Here is a 23321-nt window from a genome sequence, read left to right on the forward strand (position 1 = left end):
AGTGCATTTTCATGCACTGTAATAACACATCCAACATAGATCAAGATCACATCAAACAGAAAGATCACCTCAGTTTTCTTGAGCTGTAGTATTGTTTACCTCAGATCTCCATGGCGACCATTGAGCACTGTTAACCACTTTATCCAACAAAAACAGATGTGCGGTGGCACCCCTAAATCATAATGTACTGGAAAAATATTTTGCATGTGTTGTTTCTACATATATTGGAACACTTTTAGCACCCAGCCATATCAAAATTCAAGAATTGTGTTTTTTGATGCACCCTAATATCCAAGGGTGTGTATGTATACTCCTAGTGTGCTCACTGCTCTAGGGTGTGTGTGTGTTTGAATGGGTGTACACTGTTTGTGTGGGTGTGTTGTACACTACCCCCGAATGGGTAAAATGCAGAGCACAAATTCCTTATATCAGTGGGGTCAGCCCCATGTTCCCACATTTCTAGGGTTAGGGTTAAGCCTGAGGTGTGGGTTAGGTGTGGGTTAGGTGTGGGGACATAGGGCTGTGGGAACATAGGCATGCTCCCGTACTGGTATAGTATACTTGGGCAGCCGTGGCCTACTGGTTAGGGCTTCGGGCTGCCGGTTCGATTCCCGACCAGTAGGAAAATGTTGGGACGGGGGGGGGGGAGACGGGGAGTGGTTGAAGAGCACTGCTCTCCCATGCCCACAACCACGGTTGAAGTGCCCTTGAGCAAGGCACCTGACCCCTCACTGTTCCCCGAGCGCCACTGTAGCAAGTCAACTCACTGCTCTGGGTTAGTGTGTGCTTCACCTCATGTGTGCTCGTTGTGTGCTTCATCTCACTGTGTGTTCACTAATTCACGGATCGGATAAATTCAGAGACCAAATTCCTTGTATATGCAAGTATACTTGGGCTATAAACCTGATTTACATTTGTTGTTATATTTGTTGTTGTAATTCCAAATGATACGTGTCATTCCTTGCAATACTGGAAGAAATAATTTTCTTGATTCTGTCCTCTCCTCCTGTAATCAACTTTGCAGTTTTCTCTGTAATTAAGAGGGCAAATTCAAGGGCTATTATAGTTAATGTGCTGACTAACTGGCAAGTACCTCATAACTCAGACTAGTTTGTATTCATTCTGGACTATGATGTCTGTTTTTAAAGCATTAAAAAAATGTTAGGATGAAAAAAATTGTTGTCTGTAATTCTGAGGGGAAATCCAAGGACAGTTATAATTAATGATTAATGTGCTAACTACCTGGGAAGTACCTCACAACATTGCTGTCTGAAATTCAGCGACTGATTCAAGGGAAATTAAAGCTAACGTGCTACAGTAACTAACCCACAAGTTTGTGAACTAGGGTACATCAGACTTGCTATAATTCATATTAAAATGAATTGCTATTGAATGATTGTATTCCTATATGTATTAAGCTACATGGCAGTTCCATCATTTATTGAATTTAATACCAAACATGACACGATTTAGAGGTATAAGCTATTATGCAGCAAAAAGGAACCTAATTTGACCTTAAAGGTCACTTTGCAAAATGTATTTTGTTCTCTGGAGGGACCTAAACTATTTTTTTCTACTTTATTATGGTAGAAAAACCATATTTCTGTATGAAAAGAGCTTTAATTTGATACCATACATGATGGGTTTATATGTTAATGTCTATTTAGATTATTTTCTATTATCAAAAAAGGGGTGTGGCAGGTGATGCCATTTTAAAGAAAATGCTCAAGGGTGCCGAAGCGGCACCCGTCAGATTCTGAAAGGACACCCCCTTTACCTATCAATTTATGGAAAAAAATTGCATTAGTACCTTATGTCACACTTATGCCCAAATGCCCAAGTTCTACCTGACTATACCCCAAATCAGCATGAAAGTATTGTATTACAACAACAATTGTTATTATATGAAAACAAAAATCAAAGAGCAAAGGGCATGTTTACCTGAGGAAGTGACTTCCAGAAGATGTGAGATTCTATTTCAAATGCACAACTGAAAATGAGCACTGGCATAAAAGTGTGAATCAGCAGTTCAGGGTTGATGTTGGCAATTTGACTGGTGTAGGAATCAACCTGTGGGGCATTGTTAAAGTTAGTCTGTGTATTACAATACATTTTTAGCATTTGTCAAAGGCATTTAATCCAGTTAGTTTCAAAAGAAACATTCTATACCTGTTCATAGGGAAAAGTTAATAATCCCATCAGAATTCCACAAACAGCCATTACAACTGTGTATGGCAACGTCAGGGATTTCAGAAGGGTCCTGACAATAGCTGTATTATAAAAAAAAATAATAAAAAAAACGAATTGGCTTACTGGTCCAATGTACTAAGCCTCTTGAAACCTTTATATTAATCCAGAATAGCCTATTTCTAAATATGATCATTTAATGTATCAATGCTTTAAACACAAATTAAATTGAAATAATTAGTTCTACAAATATACTTCTTTATATTTGATGAATATAGTCCTCTAGTAAAACAAACACCTAACTAACCTCCAAATAGACATGCTCCAAAGATGGTGAGTATAATTTCTGGCTGCTTGTGTTGATAGAGGATTCCCCATCCTGTGTCTCCAGAGGAGTTCTGAGCAACGTAGTACATTTTCAGGATAGCAGCTACTTCACCTGAACTGATTCAGTCTGATCCTGAAACAAAAACAGACCAAATTTACTCCAGTTTGTTACTGCATATTAATGGCAAGATTATAATTTTGCCTCTGGAACCAACCTCTGGGGTTTAGTACACATAAAGGCTCCGCTAAGAACCACAAACAAAAACATAATGATGAACATATTGGGAAAGATAAGTCAGGTTAACGTTAAATTAAAGTTAGCTGCAGGTGACGTTAGCAGCTAGCAAATAACTTGGTTAATTGCTAACTGATGGTGGTTTTCGTTCATAATTTCTGAAATAACTAGAATGAACAATGCTATATGGCTGACACTTACAACCTGTTCAACGAAACAGCTATGGTAACAATAATTTAACGTTACTTACTTAATTAATAATTTTGTCCACTCACATTATGGCTCAGGTTCCACAAAGATGGAGTGAAGCAACAGTTTCACAGACGTTTGCTAGCTAACTACTAGTTACGTACATCACACATTCGTCACACATTATTTGTAGGCTTAGGGACTGTGCGATATTTACGGGGGGTGGGGGGGGCGAGGAAAATTAAAAGGTTTGTAGGCCAAAACATGATTCACGCAGAGAGGGTTAAAGCGGAGCTAGTAATCAAGGATCTTTGATTCACATCTCTTTGACAGAGTGGGCGAGTCCAAAAAGTCACAACCCTACCTGAATCTCCCACAACCCCCCTCGTAAGCTTGCAGGTCACCCGGTTATGAGTCATAAACAAAATATTTGAATGATATTCGGATCATTTGCGGGCGGGTCAGTTAAAATTAATTAAATATATATTTTCTACAAATAGGCCTACTTAAAATATCAAGAGAAGGCTAGCATCAATACAGTAAAGCATCAATACAGTAAAGTCAACAGTAAAGAAGCTGGAGTTAAAATAATAAAGACACCCCTTCAGGAAAAGCGATAGCCTATAGGCTATGGGAAATATTGGGAAAAGTTCTTAAAGAAGATGACAGTAGCCTAGGCCTACAAGTTATGGTCTATGTAGGCCTACTGTTAGGCTACCTTGAAAAAATAATCTGATTACTGATTACTCCTTTAAAAAGTAACTTAGTTACTTTACTGATTACTTGATTTTAAAATTAGCCTAACTAAGTTAGATCACAAGTTACTTTATTAGTTACTTTCAGCAGCTGCCGACAACACCCCCAACGCCTCAACATAAAAATGATAACCGGTTTTGCCAATACTCACTATACTGGAAGTGCATTTTAACAGCAATGTATAGCAGACATCCCAACCTAACCTATACTGAAATTCAGATGTTTGCTCAATAATGTCTAAGTAAACCAAATAAGGAAGGCCTATTGCTAGATTGTTATAGTAAAATATGTATTTTTTGTAGATTTTTTTCATGTAGCCTTGGCAACTAGCCATCTTGTATAGGCCTGAGTAATATGCAAATGAAATTACACTTGTTAAACTCACCTCAACAAGTCTTTTGCAATTTACCACACTACCCACTACCCCCCCCCCCCTCGAAAAAAAAGCCACTCAACTCTTTCACCAGCCACTAGATATATAAAATGATTAAAATGTGCTACTGTCCAACTACTATCCATGATTAAAATGTACTGTCCAACTTGATCTAACTATACTGTGTAGCCTAGGCTACATAATCTGATTTTAATATGTACAGATATAGGCTATATTTAACATTTATTTTCTATTTGTGACCAAACCCACGCAACACTGCAGCCTACCCGTGTGTGTATGTGTGCTTATGACATTTGCTGGCCGTTTTAACCTTGTAAACGTCATTTTTCGACCAGTTTTATTTGATTCACGTAGGGGGGAGGGCCTAGAAGAATTTTTTTGAGCTGGGAGGAGGCCCCTGGAAAAAAAAAATTGACCAGGGGGGAGGGCCAGGCAGAACATTTTTAACCCGATCGTCTGGCGACCGGCCCTCCCCCGCTAAATATATATTTTTCATTAGAAAACCATCATGTAGCGAACGTGTTGTCACTTAGCTCCTGTTAGTAGCCTAGGTTATGGTCATAAGCAAAGATTCTGGTCACAAGCAAATGAGATGACATTCGAAAGATGCAATTAGGTGCTGTTATCAATTTGCTTGGTAGCCTAACCGCATTTATGGTTTTCTACAAATACATCAATAATCAAATTGGCCTCCATCACTCAACCAATGCTAACGGTAACATTAATATTTTACCTAGGCTATTGAGATAGATATAGATAGATAGATAGATAGATAGATAGATAGATAGATAGAGATAGGCTACTTTATTGATCCCCAGGGGATATTACTACTACTACCAGAGGATGAGAGTGGAGACGTCTTTAAGAGCTTCTTGAAAATAGAGAGGGGTGTCCCTGCTCTGGCCATATGTTTCTTTAGATGTTGTGACCCCAAGAAAGAATTGCAATGCATGCATCCTGCAATAAGAGCAACATATTTACTTTAGCAGCTCACATAACGTAGCCTACAGTAAAAACCAAGCATGTCCAATAAACATTCTCAGATTTATTTCGGCTTCAAGAAGAAATGGGAATTACATGTCATGCAGAAATCATCCTACCTTATTAGACGTTCTCTGCGGTAAACTATAGTCTTGTCCTTGTAGGAAGCTAGTGTCTTTCCAACCCACTTTAGATTAACTTCCAACAAAATTACGTCTCACTGCAACGATGCGCCATCTGGAGGACAAACGACTAGCCTACGTGACGCCAATACTGGAAATGCAGCCAAATTATTATGACCGCCGCGCAGCGAAGCGGCGGTCATATAGGTTTAGTCAGATTTTTTTTTTTTTTTTTTTTTTTTTTTTCTTTTTCGCATGCCCAAATTTCCGTCAATGAGTCCCGGGACACTGAAAGACCGGGGTACACGAAACTTGGTGGGCATGTAACCCCACATGGATAGCATGGAACCATCGTTTTTCGTTTTGATCTGTAGCCCCCCCCCCCCCCCCCCCCCCCGCTGGACTGGACCCCCGAAAGGAGGGTAGGGCAGACACAGTTTTCTGTGAATATCTCGAAAACCGTAGGGTTTAGGAGGACCATTTTTTTTTGGTATGTTGATCTCAAGAGGCCAAGTCAACCCATTCAATAACAACTCATTTCATGTATAGCGCCACCTAGTTAAACACAAAAAAGTAAAAATGAGGTGTTGTAATCGCAGGTATCTGTGACCTAACATAGTCAAAACTGCACGAAATTGGAAGTGTAGGATCATTATGACACCCTCTGAATGCACGCCAAGTTTCGTGGAATTCCGTTCATGGGGGGCCACACAATAAATTAATTTATGTTTCTATACACCAACTGGCCTGTAGGTGGCCGGAGACAGTTTTCTGTGAATATCTCGAGAACCGTAGGGCCTAGGAGGTCCACCTTTTTTATGTATGTTGGTCTTAAGGGGGCATGTCAACCCATCCCATTACCACTTATTTCATGTATAGCGCCACCTAGTTAAAAATTAAAAAGCAAAAAATTAGGTGTTTTCATCACAATATCTCTGGCTGACAAGGTCAAAACTGCACGAAATGAAAAGTGTAGGATCATTATCACACCCTCCGAATGCATGCCAAGTTTTGTGTACTTTCGTTCATGGGGGGCCTTACAATAAAATAATTTATGTGTACATTTAGTGACGTACACTAACAAGGATTCCCGGGACACTGAAAGACCGGGGTACACAAAACTTGGTGGGCATGTACCCCCACATGGATAACATGGAACCGTCATTTTTCGTTTTGATCTGTAGCCCCCCCGCTGGACTGGACCCCCCAAAAGGAGGGTAGGGCAGACACAGTTCTCTGTGAATATCTTGAGAACTATAGGGCCTAGGATGACCATTTTTTTCCGTATGTTTGCCTCCAGGGGTCATGTTAACCCATTTCATGTGCACACATGTGCACAAACATATACACACACACACACACACATTCACAGTAATCATACGTATGACACATACTCACACAGTAGACATATACGCTTGCATGCACAGGCACATACGCAGGCACACACACAAGCACGCACACACACACACACACACACACACACACACATAACATAAACATAACACAAACAATCAAGAATTTCTCAGAATTATGAATAGGCAAGATGGAGGTGGGGTTGTATAAAATGAATTTTACATGTGAAATCTATGAACTAATAATGTTTTGGTACTTGTTGTCTAGCAGATACCAGTGAGAATTGAGTGTGGATAATGCAATTTAGTGAGACAGTTAGAATCATATAGGCCCTTCAGCGTGATTTCTTTTTGTGGAAAAAATGTGCTGGACTGGGCAGCGGTCATATTTTGTACTGCTCTGCGGTACATCTAGTTATGATGAATATTTGGTTTTCCTTTAATCCTACTGAATTTGTAATTATATCTGCCGCAAACCTCAGACAGTAGGCCTAGGTCTACCAGCCACTCCACCACTTTTTCATGGTGAGAGCCAAAGCAAGGGCATTTGAAGCCAAAGCAAGGACATTTTCTTTTACTTTGACTTTGCCTACATTTATAGTTATCCTTAGCCTACATATCTGACAGGAAAGGAAAACATATCAGAATGTACACAGTACACAAAAGATATCTTTCCAATATTCTTGCCAACGATGATATGGTTTGTAGCCTATTCTTTTTAGACATTTAATTTTTGTTCTGTTTATTTCTTTATATCTGTAAAGCACTTTGTAACTTTGTTTAGAAAACACACTCTATAAATAAAGATTATTATTATTATTATTATATTAGTAAGCTATATGAACCAAAAGGGGTCATCCACTACTTTGGGTGGGGAGACTTCTGATAGCGACAGATCTGTCTTGTAGGCTACACAATCCCAAGCCCAGATTGTTTTGGTCACATTCAGCAATCATCTCCTCACAACCGCTATAGATGCCCACTCGTGAGTAGGCCTAGGCTACACTGTAATAAAAAAAACGGTCACTGTAGGCAGCCCAGGCTCCGAAAACTGGAAACAAAGTGTGTCAGCCAGATTTCATGATGGATTTGATGAAGATGTTCAAGGTGGGGAGATATCAATCAGTGTGTTAGAGCAAAAGTGTATGCTTGACTCAGAAGACCTTGACCCTATGACCTTGAAAGCTAATCAGTCTACATGGATTTCGTGGTGATTAAGTGTGCCAGGTCCAGTGTTGTAATGTAACGCAGTACAAATACTTCGTTACTGTAGTAGAAATTTCACGTATCTGTACTTTACTTCGCTATTTAAATTTATGTCAACTTTTACTTTTACTCCACTACATTTCCTAGATAAAATGTATCCTTTTACTCCGTTATATTTCCACTAAGCATCTTCGTTACTCGTTACTAAAACATAAAATTAGAAGAAATGTGTGCAACTGCAATAAGGGAGGTTTGGCGAATCACTGCTCCTAGATTGCATTACGCACGCTCCGCACGCTGCGCGCTCTATTTCTGCGCTTTTTTGTTGCTAAAGGAGGAGGACGCACAACTGAAACCGCGATGGAAGCACGAGCACCTACTGGAGGACCTCCCGTTATCATAGACGACCACCCCGACGATAGTGGTGAACTCGGTGAACAGGGTAGCAGTGAAGATAACGTCATACACCCGTGGCCGTATTTGCAAGAAATGTTTCTGTACATTGGAAGCTTTCTGTGAAGCTAAACACTCCGCTACCTGCCTCAGAGGCATGTTAAAGGCTATTTAGCATCGCAGGACTAGTCTTCAGTCCAAGAAGAGTAAAACTGAATCAGGCGTGGGTGGGTAATCGGGAGAATTCCCGGTGGGCCGCTTAACTTTTGGGCCGGTCGAGGAAAAAATATTGACATTCGTCACGTTAGTCTATCTTTTCTTAAAATAGTACACGTTCCGCATTCTGTGCATGACACAAATGCAATGCCTCTGCATGGGTTGTAGCCTATGTGATGGAGTTCTCCCCTCCCAAAAAGAGTTGGTTGGGTCCATATAGCCCGTCTTTTCCAAAAAGTTTTCTCAGATACCGATAGCCGAGCCGGCCCTACACAAGCGTCAGGAAGGATGTATGGTAGAAAGAGGCCAGGAGAGACTGAGCAGCAGATCAACCAGTCGACCACTGAAAATGATGAGCCCGAAATTAGTGATGAGGAGGCCATGACTACAGGGACAAGTAGAGAGGATAAATTAAAGTTAAGAAAGAGCAATTACCCTACATGATAAACCTATATGCCTTGTTTTCTCAGAAGAGGGTGTAGTAAAGGAGTAGGCTAAATCACCAAACAACAATATAGCCTACCCATGCAAAAAACATGTAGCCTAAACATTAGTTCAATATGCCTCTTTGTGGAAGCGTGGGATAGGCTACATTTCACTATGGAAAACGTGGGCCAGTCTTGGGCCTGAAACTCCTGCACTGAATTCTGGCAACTTTGAAAACCAGCTTCTTTTGAAGATGAACAGACACCTTTTCAGTTTCAACTAACGACTGGCATCACATATATATCAATATTATAATATTCTGCAGCCTATTATAAGCTAGGTGGTCAGTAAAACTACAGTAACAAGAATATGAGTTCTTGCGCTTGTAGGCCTATTAGGCGTACTGAGTGAATGGAGATCTTGTTGCAGAAATGTAATAGGCCCATGGATATTTTATCTATATTTTTAAATAGCCTATAGCCCATTCTCGGTTTTATTTAGGGTAGCCAACACGCTAGACAGGGCTACATAATTTATTGAGTGGTAGTACAACAAAAAGCAGGTCTATTCATAGACTAATCTTTTTCAATCATATTATGGTGAAGCATGTTTGGGATGTAGGCTACTGATGGCACTGCGTGGATGCGCGCAATTGCTCTGACGGAGGGTTTTTGTTTGCGCGCGCGCACGTGTGTTTACTGGGGAGTGAGATGACATAAAAGGCCATCCAATCAGACCATTATAAGGAACTCTTGGTGTGGACAGGCAGAGAGAGACAGTCTATCGTTTTTAAGGTTCAGAAACTGTTCCAAATTATTTTTGAGAGGTGAAGCTGGAATTGGTTTCAAATATAGGCTAGCACAAGAAGTGTATCCAGGGTAAGTAGCTTTTCTAAATTCTAAAGTAATTTAAACAAAAACTAGTCTGTTATCCTAAACATAAGTTTCCTTACGTATTTCTCTGTGTATTTTTAGATGCAGAAGAGTATTACCAGCGTTTGTGTATCTCTCATTTTTTGCGCAATCCTCTCGGAGACAATTGGATTAGTAATTGCGGTAGGTTGCCTTATTTCTTTGACTGTGTAAGAGAATATGTGACACTTAACAATTAACAGTTAAATCAGATGGCACTTGATCTTTGCTGTCTGAACGATGATTTGAGATGAAACCAACGTTTAGATTGCATTTCCTCTTAAATTACAGGCTAAAGAGAAGCGTGGTTGGACTCTAAACAGTGCAGGATACCTCTTGGGTCCTCGTGAGTGTTTTTCTTTCCCATCTGTTTCTATTATTCAATGGGATGCTATTCTGTGCATTTCCTTAATCGTTTTGGTGTGGTCAGTTTCAATGATGCAGCCTAACCTGTGGCTTAGATATTGACATTGTAATCTGTTAAAAGACCATCCCACTCAGAAGTCAGAGGAGCTGTTTTCATTCTGGTTATGTGGTTGCCAGTTTATTTGGACTAGAACTTCACAGCAATTCCTATTGTCAATGTCTGAGTGCATGGTGTTTGTCTTGTGGAGTGCTGTCAAAGGTATTACCTGTAGCCTATTTAATATCCTGTCCCATGACCAGACTGGATGTGGCTCGGGTAAAATACCATCATCCCTGTGTTTCAGGTCGTATTGATCACCTAATACAGATAAAGGATACTCCTAGTGCAAGGGGGAGAGAAGAACTGCTTGGTCAATGTAAGATAGCTCCTGCAGGTCATTGAAGTCAAGGGAGGAATTGCTCTGTGGCACATCTCTGTGTTGGACCTTTATGCCATTTGTCATATCAGTTCTGTCACAACTGTAATTTTTAGTTGCTGAAACAAACATCCTCCAGAGCATAAATATTATTGTCATATTACCATCATTTATCATATTTTATTTCAAAGTGAATTCATAAATGCATTTTTTAAAGATCTTGACAAGAAAATAATGATGCCATGTGGTCATGCAATCTGTTCAAGAGATGTTGTTAGATAATTGCAATAGCGAAGATATTGACATAGCACTCAAAAGGTTGGGGACAACTAGAATCCTCTTCAAATAATTATCAAGGTCATGGCAGTGAAAGAGATGTCACATTTTTAAGGACAATTAAGTGTCCAGTAGATAAAATTATTGGTTTCTCCTGACCTCTATTGAAACCATGGCATATTCAGCTATACAAAAAGAAAATATGCTCAGAGATGGACAGAGATATTTTTATACCATATTTTTTTTTACCTTATCCATTTACCTTACTTGGCTTTAATCTTCTTTTCAGTCTTGCAAGGAGGTTCCTCTTGTTTTATCACTGTGCTTTTGTCCATCATGTCAGTCATTGTAGTGGTGAGTGAAACTGAGTGAAAAGCAATTCCATGACTCAAGGCCTGCAGGTTGCTCTGAACACTTTCCGAAGAAGTCATTGAAATGAATTGCCATTCCCCGTTGGGCAGAGACTAATCAGTGACTCTCAATCACAGGTCTACAGTGTATGAGTGAGTGAGTGCAACGATATGAATGTGAGTGGCTGAGTGTGCGCAAGTGTGTACTGTTAGTGGGAGCTTACAGTTTGATAAAGTAACTAGCAGTGGTTGCACAGGTTTTAAGCTTAGTGTATTTCTTTCTGCCTTTGCTTCTCAGATGCGATTGACAGTCATAGATCACTGAATGACAAGCACGGCCTGGCAGGAAAGAGAGACATGCCCCTGGAGGATGATTTCAAATCAGGTAAAGCCACTTGTTTATTGAGCCATGAGATTCAAATTTGTAGGTTGCACATAATCACCACCAGACCATCACATTTCCTCTTGCTCCTTAAATGGTGTCAAGCACAGTCATCTGCAATCTTTTCCTTTGGGCCTCACAAAGTTGTCAAGCTCCTCAACACCTCAAGTTAGATTTGTGTGACTAAAACATATCTTCAGTGATCTTTCACCCAGTACCTGTTTCCTTACCTCTTGCGGATAATAGTCCATCCATTTAATTTGCCCATCTCAGAAATAAACTGCAGTGTTTCTGAAGAAAGCATGCTCTAAACAGTTTTTAGGCCATAATCAGTTGAAAAAATATATAAATAATAAAAGGCATTATAATTTAGGATTTATTAATGTGTCATTGAGTGGTGATAGAAAATGGGCTTTATACACCTGTTCTTCTCAAAACCAGGTAGATGAAGTAATTCACAGCGATCATACACACTCTATTTCTGATGGGTTTTAGTTATCTGAATAGAAAAAGTATGGTTTTCATTCAAAACAAGTAGTGTTTTTTTAAAGAACCAATGAAATGCATATCATTTATCTCAAATTACACTACACAAAAAACAGGTCATTTGATGTACACTTTGATATGTATGTGGTATGTGTGTTTAACAGCATTATACGAAATATTGAAAATGTTTTGACACTATGGTTCAGATTCTTTTATTTGTCCATCCACCATATGTCGCTGTCCTAAATGACACTATAAAGCATGTCGTTGTCAATGTTATGTCTGCTACAAATATTGTGTCTGTAGCTTGAAATGAAACCATTACACTTTGGTATGTGATAGTAAGACAGGATGATGCTCTATTTTGTTCCTTAACAGCAGCTTTGAGGATATCTGATGAAGATGTTATTCACACCATAATTGACTTCCTTTCTTATCAAAAATTGAAAGGTAAGACACGTACCCTTGAAATGTATTTCCTGATGCCAGTCTTTATGAAGTAGCCTATCTTAACACTGTTGTATGTTTTCTTTGCTTTAAGATATTAATTGAAAAATCATTGGCAAAACCAAAGCATACCATGTTTTAATGGAAAGATTGTTTGTTTCTTTAGAAATGGGGGCACTTGACAGCTTGTCATCATCCCTCACATCAGAAGAGATGGGTCAGCCATAGCTTGTGATGAGCCCCTACGCTCCTGTGTACTCACCTATAGGACCTTGGCTTTGCCCTTTTCGGTTTGGGTTTCACAAATTAAGCAAAACATTCCTGTTTCTCCTGTTACTCTGTGGCATTGTTTTTCACTCCACTACAATTTATGGCCGTGTGAGTTGAAGAAAGTGTAAAAAAGATAAATAAATTCATGACTTTCATCCTGTCTTCTCTCTGAATCAGACCACCCTAAGAGATCTTGATATTGAGTTTTTTGAGGGGTGGACATGAAGGCACACACATTACATGTTTACGAAAATAAAGGGTATTGCATGGTGACGCAGGTTCACTTTATGAATTGATATTAAGGAGGAACGATGTTATATTTCTCTGAAACAGTTTGAGCACAATATTGCCTGCACAAACGATGCATAAACGACTATTTTGGAGACATTTGGGTGTTAATGGGGTACTGAGTGACCTCAAACAAATAATGCTTAAAAACATAAGACGATGCACATAATGATGCAGACATGTTTATTTTGACTGCACAAAAAAGTTATTTGGCCATTAATGGAGTGCTGGGTGACCACAGGTCACTAACCACGTAATTGCTTAATTTCTAAAAACAGTTTGAGAGCATTTTGCACAAACAATGCAAAAACAGATACAAATACTTTCATTCATATTGTCATCATATGGGGTGCCAACCTCTCATCCTTTCGATTTTGCACAAGGTTTGTGCTCCATCTAGGGTCACACAATGATGATCATAATGCGATCATAGTGTGTGTGGTGAACTGTTTGGCTGAAAGTGATTTGGACATACCTTATTTGGCATGGTCCACTGTATACTGTATTGCATAGAACATAGTGTAATAACAAAAAATACTGTATCAATAGATGGTACTTCAAATTTACAAAAATAGTGGTTAGTGGGATTACATATTAGAATATTGATGAAGATATTAAAATTTAGATTGTCATAGGGAGAAACGTGGGCAATGACCTTTCCAAATCATATCCATGTGACTAGCAAGACCTAGTTGATACAGTACAGGTACAGAGCATATGTCTAATGCTGGGTGACATGGCTCTTGTAGAGCATCATCTGAAGTAGGAATGAGAGTAGTTCCACACATAAGCCTTAAAAAATTCTTCATGATATTCAAATTTCAGATGAAATTTGCCTTTCAGCTGTGCTGGAAAAACAGGTCCTCCATCAAGTGTCTCGAAAACTCTTCATGACAATCTAGCCCACCTTACAACTAACCATCCAAAAATAACTGTCCTAGGTATGCCTAGGAAGCAAATATGTATTTACTTCTTTCATGTGTAGGACAATCACCATGGCAGTTTGTTTCCTGAATAGTCCATGTATCCCCCATGTTCATTTTCAGTCAATGAAGAAATAACTGATAGAAGTGAAGATATGCTCTCCTCTGGGGTGAGAGGTGCCTGAAAAATTAGAGAGAGAGAAGTGCTCTTGTTATGCATAAGCCACATCACTGACAACATAACAAAGACAATAGCTGCAAACTAGACATCACCTGTGGGCCCCCCATGTCCGTGCGCACCCATCCTGGATGTAATGCCAGGCACAGAATACCTTCAGCTTCTAGATCTGTGGCCAGACATCTTGTGATCATGTTTAACGCTGACTGCAAAGATCCACAACACACTTCACATTAACATAACTGGTGGAAATGTGATGTACACACAACTCTGAAAACCTATTGCATTCAACAGGCCTCTAACTGGTACCTTGGATGTTCTGTAGGCATAGCTTTTAAACTGCGCTCCGTCTCCCCAGTTCAGCTGAATAGATCCCAAGATGGAGGAAACGTTGATGACGGCTGCCCTGTGCACACCCATTCCAGTGTTTTGTCCTGCCGCTGCTTGTAAATGTGGAAGAAAGGCCTGTAGCAGCAGAAATATTTGTATAAAACATAATTACAAAGAAAGTGGACTCACATACCATTGCCCAAAGGACAAGAGCTTCATGATAAATTAGCTGCCAAGTTACAATTCTCCATTGCTATAATCTAGAGTATGAATAAGTGTTCTGGTGACCTTGGTGACCATGAGAGGGGCAACAGCATTGCTCTCGAAGGTTTTCATCATTGCTTCCACGGTCAAAGTTTTCAGGTCAGTGGAGATGTTGATGGCTGCATTGTTTATTAGGCAGTTTAATCCCTCCTTTCCCACGATGGAAGCAACTTCTTCAGAGGCTGAGTGTATACTTGATTCACTAACAACATCTGATTTTGTTGAAAAGACAAAGACAGTTAGAGAAGAAACTGTGGGTTTTAAGAATCATTTTGAGAATATGGATTAAGGGTTGACTTCCAAGGTCAACAAACTCACACGTGAACATACTGTGGCATCAGTGATCCTTGATACAATAGTTAGTAATGATTAGTGATTGTGTTTGCAAGCCCTTTGTAATTTGCAAATAAAACATTTCCAGAGAGTTAAATTAAACGCATAATGAACGGTTCTAAGTGACTGCATGTGAGCAATATCCCAATAGTTAGGAAGTATATTCTATTAATTTTTTCAAAGCTCAACACTCCCTTTGATCACCGACCGAAGGCGGTATCTTTAGATTTCTATTACAATTGAATATAATGGGCCTATGCAACATTTATCTTTCAGTAGCCTGTTTCTAAGAGGCCCTCTGCCTTCATCAGCTGCTGAGACCACACTAACTATGGCTCAAGGGCGCCATCTGCTGCCTACACTCAGTAAACTGTGGGCTATAGTCTACATTGTCACATGTTACACAAACTCGTGTGTTATGATAGACTAGAAACACTGTATCTTCGTCACACATGCGAGAGTTTGCAAGCCTGCCTCTGTAGGCTAAGCTATATGGAATATAGGGATCCATAATTTTTCTAAATTTACCTAGGGTGATTACATGAACTCCAGTGAATGATCTGGTGATTTCTTGTAGCTCCTGCAACAAAACAAAATGAAATCAACTTGCCTGATACAAATCGTTACAGAAGTGTACGCAGTGCGGTCATCAATGTTTCCAAACAGCCTAGGCTTACCTCAGCTGTGGCTGGATTCCTCGCAGTTGCTATGATTTTCTTCGGCCTTTCGTTTCGTTTGACTAAGTCCTTCACCATTTGCAAACCTAGTCCTCGACTGGCTCCTGTTATGAGGACGGAGTTACACCTGCTTAGATTTCCTGTCATTGTTTACAAAAATTTGTCAATGTGAAGCCAGCGCTGACAGTCTCTTTCTGAACAGCTCAAAAGCAATACTTCTAAAAGAAATGCTGGCTTTAGAAAGAGTATGGAGGCGTGTCTTTCTATTTCATAACCCCCACCTTATGGACTGGGGGGAGAGCCGCCCACTGGGGGGCGTTCGTACAACCTAGGGGGGCGCTGGGAACGTCAGAGTTTTTTTTTTTTTTTGTACATTTTAAACTTTCATGGTTTTCACATATTTTTGGTGCAAAAATAGGCTACCTGAAATAAATAGGCTATTTTCATTCATGGGTTTCTAACCCCTTTACCGTCCCAGCTACATTTTACAGTTTATCTATGCCATAGACTGTATATATACAGTCTATGATCTATGCTCAGTGGTCATACAATGCAGTTCGGGTCTGCACACGCCCGGACTCACGTCCCCCTGCCCCGCTCGCTGTTGTTCTGCAGCTGCTCTGAGCGTAGTCTCCACAATATGTATAGGCCTAAACAGGCCTCACGCGCGGATTCTGTTTTGTGATTGGTTGGATTGTTGCGATGTGCATATGTTTTTCACGTGATGTGCACTTGATTTTTGTCCATGATAAAATGACACGTCTTGTTGCCTAGATTTAATGTTCCTATTGATTTAAAAAAAAAAAAAAATCATTACAACCAATGCTGATGTGGTAGTGTTTTTTTTTTTTTACCCAACCAGTCTCCTATTGCTTCTAACAGTGGGCTAAATCTGCTTAATAATAAAATAGGCTCATAGGGACATTTTCTTATAATAGAAGAAACCAAAACAGCGCAGAAATGGGCTCGTTTTTTTATTTAAGCAATATAGCATGAGTGTGAGTGGCCTATAGCCTACCCGGGGGTGTAGTTTTTTTTTTTTTTCATTTTGTATTGTGTGTGTGTGTGAGGGGGGGGGGCAGAGGATCAAAGTAAGGTCACGGGGGCGTTTGCTCAAAAAAGGTTGAGAACCACTGCTTTAGGCTAATGTCTATGGAAATATGACACATTTTATAAACGTGAAAAGTTTGTGTGAAAACATTACGTCATGATGCAAAATTCACGTTGGCTGCTGAAAGCTCTGGAGCCTCTCACAGAAAGAAAAAAACTTTATATATGAAGTTACAAATGAACAGCTGTATTAATTGCACAGACATGACACAAGCTTTTATGCAGCCTTCGGTGCAGGGTGCAGTAGGCCGCCTCACTTATTTCCATCATGTGATAGGCTACATTATGCAAGGCCATTAGAATACTGAAATGAATGACCAAATTAAGACGCAAACGTTGAAAAACTCTCAGATTCTATTCTGTAGCAACAATGTATAAACCTTATGAAAAAAATAATAATTAGGTGTTCTGTGTGAGTAGGCCTACAGACCATAGCATAGACTACGGTATATAAAACATGCTACAGATCAAACATGGGCTAAGACAGACTGTATGGGCTGAGAAGAACATCTGCACGAGCTAAGCAGAATGGTAGTCAACTAACTTGACAGATAACGTGACTTGATCAAGATTACAACTCTTCGTAAAGGTCTGTGGTCATAGACTTAGTGCTATACTGCTATTGTAATGGTTTATTACCTCAGCTGTCGAGGAAAATAAGCCATATTGGTAGTCCATTGTAAACAAAAAAAACCCTCAATTTCATCGTAGATGTAACCTCACTTTATATGTTAGCTATGTTGCTAACGTTCATTGAACTGGATTGTAAAATTAGCACTAATATTGATGGTATTAATGATCTATGACTGGAAGTTCATTTAGGTCGTATGTCGTAATTAAGGTAATGTGACTTACCTTTATTAAGTAACTTTGGAGTTGTGGGTAACATTAAGTAGCTAAAGTAAGCAAGTGAACACTTTTGCTAGCTAACATTAACTTAACGTTAGCTTAAGCTGACAGGACCTAGTATTTGAGCCAAACTCAAGCTAACTTGCTCAAACGTTACATCACTAGTTGGAAGTGTCAAAGGTTAAGTGGGTAAAATGGAAAGCTAGCATTAATTTAACTTGTATTAATTAAATGTATACACTAAACATTTTTCCTAACAGATCCCTATTAGTAAAGTAATGAACAAGGGGAAGGACGAGTTTGACATTGGGCAACATGAGTTGCCCGAAGAGAGATTGAACAACACTTCGACTGGAGTCCCAAATGAGGGGATCATGTCTGTTGAGGGCTATTCTGAGGACAGAGCGCTATTTTATCTGTCGAGAGAGATTGAAGGGGATGAAACAGACCCAAACAGCGGGTGTGGCAGCTTTAGATTTTGCTGCCCAGTTCCATGTGATCAAAATTCTACCATGTCCCACTGTACAACTGCCACTTGTCAGGATTTCATGTCCAGCCCTTATCGCTACATGAATCCCAATCCAGGACTGAATTCTGCAGCTTGCTCATGGACATCTGAAGGGGCATTGCATTATGGAATGATGTCGGTAAGTCCATCACATACTTGAGACCACTCACCTGTTTTTTTTTTTAAATTTATTTTTAAACTGTGTTTTTACTGTCTTGCACTTCCACCAAATGAGTTCACAGAGTTGCCATTTGTCAGGCAGAGGAGACTTTCTAACTTTCTATTGTGATTCCATTTTAGAGAGAAATCTGTGATGCTGTGGCCAGCATTAGCTCAGATGTCACAGAGGAACGGTCAGAAGAAGTTTTCATTAAACAAGAGTCGACTTTTGAATTGAGAGACAAGCCGGACATCTGTCAGCATGTAAGATGATTTCACTGTATGCTGGACATCACTGCCAATTTGAAGACTTTTCTATGCTGTCCGCTAGCAGAGGGCCTGATATGATGTTGTAACATGTAACTACAGTATTGGTGGTCTAGATAGGAGTTGTGCAATAGTGGAATTTTGGGTTGAACAATGCCTTAAAGACACAGTCTTTGATTTGGTTTTACAACACATAGTTGAGATTTATGCACAGTAGCGAATCAGATCCTTTGCGCATGAGTGTTGATTGGGTGGATTTATTATGGATTAGTCTGAGCCACTGTTTGTTTCTCATTTCCAGGAATGTATACCAACAATGAACGAACAGTGATTCACGATTTGAACAGCGGTTAATGTAGTGCATTATTATACCAAGGTGTCTTAATTAGGCCACAGGGTTAAGCTTACACTGAACATTTGTTGTGGTTATAAAAAGCAATGACAACAGTAATCCATTTTAAGGTTGTTTGGTAATCCTGACTTTAGCATTTCACTGAGGCTTAGCATTTATTTATATAAAATAAAATACAATATGAGACTCATTGTGCTTGTAGTGCACAGTTACCCTGACCTACAATAGAGTTCTAATGTATTAATGTTGCTATTGTGTTGAGGAGAAAATATTATTCTATCAGTTGAAATGCATGTTCTCTCTACATTAGGGCAACCATCCAATTGTTTTTCTCTCACCTCTTGACCCGCCAGTGGAGAACAGTGGTGCTGTTCAGATGTCCAACGTCTGCCAGGTCAGACCTTTAGAGTTCTGAAACCACTTTTCTTCATTTTTTAGTTAAGTATCCAGGGGTATGACTGCTGTCTCCATTGCAGGTTCTGCATGATGCAAATGGCAGACCACAGGTGGTAGTTGTTAACCACCAATCACTTCCAACGCTTCACTCAATGCCCTCAGGAAGTCATAGCTCCACCAGTCCAGAGCCACAATTTCACACTGCACCGCAAGGCAGCACCCCGGAGCTGTGCCCCCCATGTGGAAAAGTTGAGGGTAGGTATATGGAGCAAAACAGCTCTCAGCAGACATGTTCACATTACATTTGTCTATTATGTTCAAAAAAGATTCCAACTCCTTACCGACTCATTTCCATGATTTGGCAGTTAGGTAATGTAACTGGGACATACTCTGAATACATGGACACTGTTACTACATCTAGTAATCTGCAGTTTAATTGTGCATAGTCTTGCTCACCCACAATGAACATAATACAGTTATTTGTTATATATGTCACAGATATCGGTTGAAGGACCTTAAACTCCGAAGGACCTTAAACTCCTGAATTTGTTGTTGAATTGACTCTCAGTAAGAGTCTTTGTTTTCAGGACAGAATGTCAATTTCTCTATATGAAAATGTAAAAAACATAGGAAACATGTATTCATTCATTGATCATTCATTCATGTCCTAATGTCCAATTTCTCCTACATGAACAGACCTTGGTCATTTCGATTACATCAGTTCTTATCCAGTGGGCCGGATGATTCCTTCCTCTTTGCCAGGACCATGCACTCTACCGTCTCAGCAGTATGGGCCCTCCCTCAGCCTACCGTCTGGCCACCAGGGCCTCCCCTCCAGTCCATATGGTGCCCCTGTCCCTTTAGGCCCTGGCTTCGGATACAACCTCATGCCAGGGCCCTACATGTCACAGGTTAGAGGCCTATCAGCTGCTTACAGTGTAACAGACCCGTTTAATAAGTCAGTAATTTTGTGCTTATAACACTTCTATCATCATTTTTACATCCCTGTTGTCTCCAAAAATTGTGTAAAATGTAGATAAAAACAATGTGATTAATAATAGTGCACAACATATCAGCTGTTAAAACGGAGACATTCTGGAAAATAAAAGTTCATTTTGAAATTGATGCCAGCAGCACAAAAAAGGTGGGACAGGGACATGTTTACTACTGTTTTGCGTCTCGTCTTTGTTTAACAACTGTCTCTTAACATTTGGAGGCTGAGGAGATCAGTTGGAGGAGTTTTAAGAGTGAAATGTTGCCCGTTTTGCCCATATAAGGTTTAAGCTGCTCAACATTCTGGGGTCTTTTTTCTGTGGTGTTGTTTGTTCCATGATGAAAGCAGGCCATTTTAGCACCTGGACTTTTCTACTTTGCAGCCATGCTGTTGCAATATGTGCAGTTTGGCATTGTCTTCGTGAAATATTCAAGGCCTTCCTTGAAAAAGACATTGTCTGGATGGAAACATATGTTGCTCCAAAACTTGTATATATCATTCAGCTTTAATAGGGCCTTTCCAGATGTGCAAGCTACCCATGCCATAGGATCTAATGCACTCCAATACTATCATGGATGCCGGCTTTTGCATCTTTACTGCTCAGAGACTCTGCCTCTCTGGGATGTTCTCTTTATACCAATCATGCTGTCAGTCAGCCTATTTAGTTGTAAAATGTTCCTGCTGTTTTCTGCATTATGTTCCAGCCTTTTGTTTCCCTGTTCCAACTTTTTTGAGACGTGCTGGCATTAGATTCGAAAAAAGCGCATACATGTATATGTTCCCCAACATTGTAACATTTTTCAGTTTCAACACTTGGAATGTCATCTATGTTCTTTTTTGAGATAAGTATAGGTTTACAGTGTTTGCAGATCATCGCATTTTGTTTGTTTTTTATTTTCATTTTACAGTGTCCCAACTTGTTTGAAAACGGGGTTGTAGAAAATGAGATGATCTGCAAACGCTGTAAAACCTATACTTATAGGCTGGAAAACACAACGTCCCAACTTTTTCTGATTTAGGGTTGTAGCAGCAGCAAGCAGTAAGCAGGCTACAATTATAAAACTGGTCTAGGTTGCCTTCTCATGAATAGTGAAGTGAACCCTCTCTGAACTCCAAATATCAATTCAGCAAATTACTTTAATGACATATGTGATATAATAGACTTACATTACAATACGATACAATGATGCCTACTGTTTTGCTCACCCTACCATGGCGTGTTATTAATGATAGGCTATTTGTAGCCAATATCACATAGGTATTTTGGCTATAGCCTACTCCTACTGTCCTGCTTATAATTTCACATAGGAGAACAGAATGTCACAATCTTACCATAAAGGGATGTTGATTTATTTGCCTAGAGCCTAGATCATAATTTAACACTGTTGCATGCGATTGGTTTATTTAAATTTACTTCACCAGAGAGGTCTCGCCCAAGTCCCAGCCTTGACATAGCTTTTCCTGAACTTCCCATATTGCCGGAGACATTTAATACGCCTGAGCCTTTATGCCATGAAGACATCGCTGCCAAACTAGACATAGTTCAGAATGAAGGGTTATGAATGCATTTGGACATTTAAGTCCATTTTCAGATAAAAAATAAATGTGTATTGCCCTCATACGGGCCTTCCCGCTGCCTGAGGTTAGAGAACCATTTTATTGTTTTTTATATTTAGTTTCATTTTGCATTTCCATTCCTCTATTAGTGCAGTTGGCTTTAGCTACAGTAGATGCAGTCATGGCATATAGAAACATTTGCACGAATTGTATCATTTAGACAGAGTGGTATATAAATGTATAAGTATATATACTCTTTTGATCCCGTGAGGGAAATTTGGTCTCTGCATTTATCCCAATCCGTGAATTAGTGAAACACACACAGCACACAGTGAACACACAGTGAGGTGAAGCACACACTAATCCCGACGCAGTGATCTGCCTGCTACAGCGGCGCTCGGGGAACAGTGAGGGGTTAGGTGCCTTGCTCAAGGGCACTTCAGCCGTTCCTACTGGTCGGGGTTCGAACCGGCAGCCCTCCGGTTACAAGTCCGAATCGCTAACCAGTAGGGCACGGCTGCCCCAAATTTGTACATGCATGTATAATATTATGCTGGTTGCACAGGCATTTTGTATTATCAAGAAGAATCATGTAGGTTTATGTCTGATGTAATTTTTGTGTTACCAGATTCCATCACTTCATGTACAGTATTTGTATCATTAACTACATTCTGTTTCCCTTTAGTTCCATCAGAACCCGTGCTCTTTGTACCCAGATACGCTAGGATTAAATCCAGAAAGTCAGCCAAAGATGATCCAAAGACAGTATGAGAACACAGCGTCAGTCATTTACTAGATGTTAATATTTGATTTTGGATGTATTTTTGATTGAACTGCATATTTAGTTTATCACTCTTACAACAGGTTAAGTGGGTCACACTGGGACTCCAAATCCCAGAGGAAGCCTTGCAACTGCACCAAATCACAGTGTCTTAAGCTGTATGTAATCTCCTCCTTCAATTAGTAATTGATTTAAATGATAGTTTTTTCAGAATCAGCCATTTTGACTCTCTTTAAAGATATTGTGACTGCTTTGCAAATGGGGAGGTTTGCAGCAACTGCAACTGCATCAACTGTTGTAACAACACTGAGCATGAGACCGAAAGATACAAAGCAATCAAGGTTAGTCAGATTCAACGAGGTCCCAAAGACTTGATTTGGGTCATTTGATGAGATCATTTAAGGTCTAAGTCTATTTCACAGGCTTGTAGCAACACAATACTAATCTAAATATTTTTTTCCCACTTCCATAAGATTTGTCTTGAGAGAAACCCAGAAGCCTTTCGTCCAAAAATCGGCAATCGTAAACTTGGAGACCCTAAAGGGCGTCATAATAAGGGCTGCAACTGCAAGCGCTCTGGTTGCCTGAAGAACTACTGTGAGTGCTATGAGGTATGGGGAAGCGACATCTTAATCCTGGCATTGGCAGTCAATTCATTTCTCTCAAA

General features: G+C 39.8%; 2 protein-coding genes and 1 long non-coding RNA gene across 4 annotated transcripts in view; 1 reads left to right on the forward strand and 2 right to left on the reverse strand.

The window, feature by feature from the left end:
* LOC143101959 (uncharacterized) overlaps window positions 1-2555 on the reverse strand; it is a 9006-nt gene extending 6451 nt beyond the window's left edge. Inside the window, exons 1-3 of the long non-coding RNA XR_012982540.1 lie at window positions 2495-2555; window positions 2170-2270; window positions 1942-2070 (exon numbers count right to left, since the gene is read on the reverse strand). This is a non-coding gene — a long non-coding RNA (uncharacterized LOC143101959). The remainder of the gene's footprint in view (window positions 1-1941; window positions 2071-2169; window positions 2271-2494) is intronic.
* A 7203-nt stretch (window positions 2556-9758) lies between these two features.
* gal (galanin/GMAP prepropeptide) lies at window positions 9759-12663 on the forward strand. 2 transcript variants are annotated; one of them, XM_076265252.1, is made up of 6 exons: window positions 9759-9839; window positions 9987-10041; window positions 10406-10477; window positions 11402-11488; window positions 12350-12421; window positions 12585-12663. In XM_076265252.1, exons 1-6 carry the CDS (start codon window positions 9759-9761, stop codon window positions 12644-12646), a joined length of 429 nt encoding a protein of 142 aa, XP_076121367.1. In that variant the 3' UTR covers window positions 12647-12663. The 2 variants fall into 2 exon arrangements, with proteins under 2 accessions (XP_076121367.1, XP_076121373.1); XM_076265258.1 differs by lacking the exon at window positions 10406-10477.
* Window positions 12664-13142: 479 nt separating this feature from the next.
* On the reverse strand, window positions 13143-15926 carry LOC143139844 (C-signal). The gene is made up of 6 exons (XM_076300646.1): window positions 15682-15926; window positions 15533-15584; window positions 14696-14883; window positions 14387-14542; window positions 14173-14283; window positions 13143-14080 (listed from the first exon to the last, which is right to left on the reverse strand). Exons 1-6 carry the CDS (start codon window positions 15826-15828, stop codon window positions 13967-13969), a joined length of 768 nt encoding a protein of 255 aa, XP_076156761.1. The 5' UTR covers window positions 15829-15926; the 3' UTR covers window positions 13143-13966.
* Between the last annotated feature and the right edge of the window lie 7395 nt (window positions 15927-23321).

The sequence above is a fragment of the Alosa pseudoharengus genome, unplaced genomic scaffold, assembly GCF_046254945.1.
Source record: "Alosa pseudoharengus isolate Yale_2024_CS ecotype anadromous, Long Island Sound unplaced genomic scaffold, YU_APseudo_1.1 YU_APseudo_1.1_scf_10, whole genome shotgun sequence".
Lineage (NCBI taxonomy): Eukaryota > Metazoa > Chordata > Actinopteri > Clupeiformes > Clupeidae > Alosa > Alosa pseudoharengus.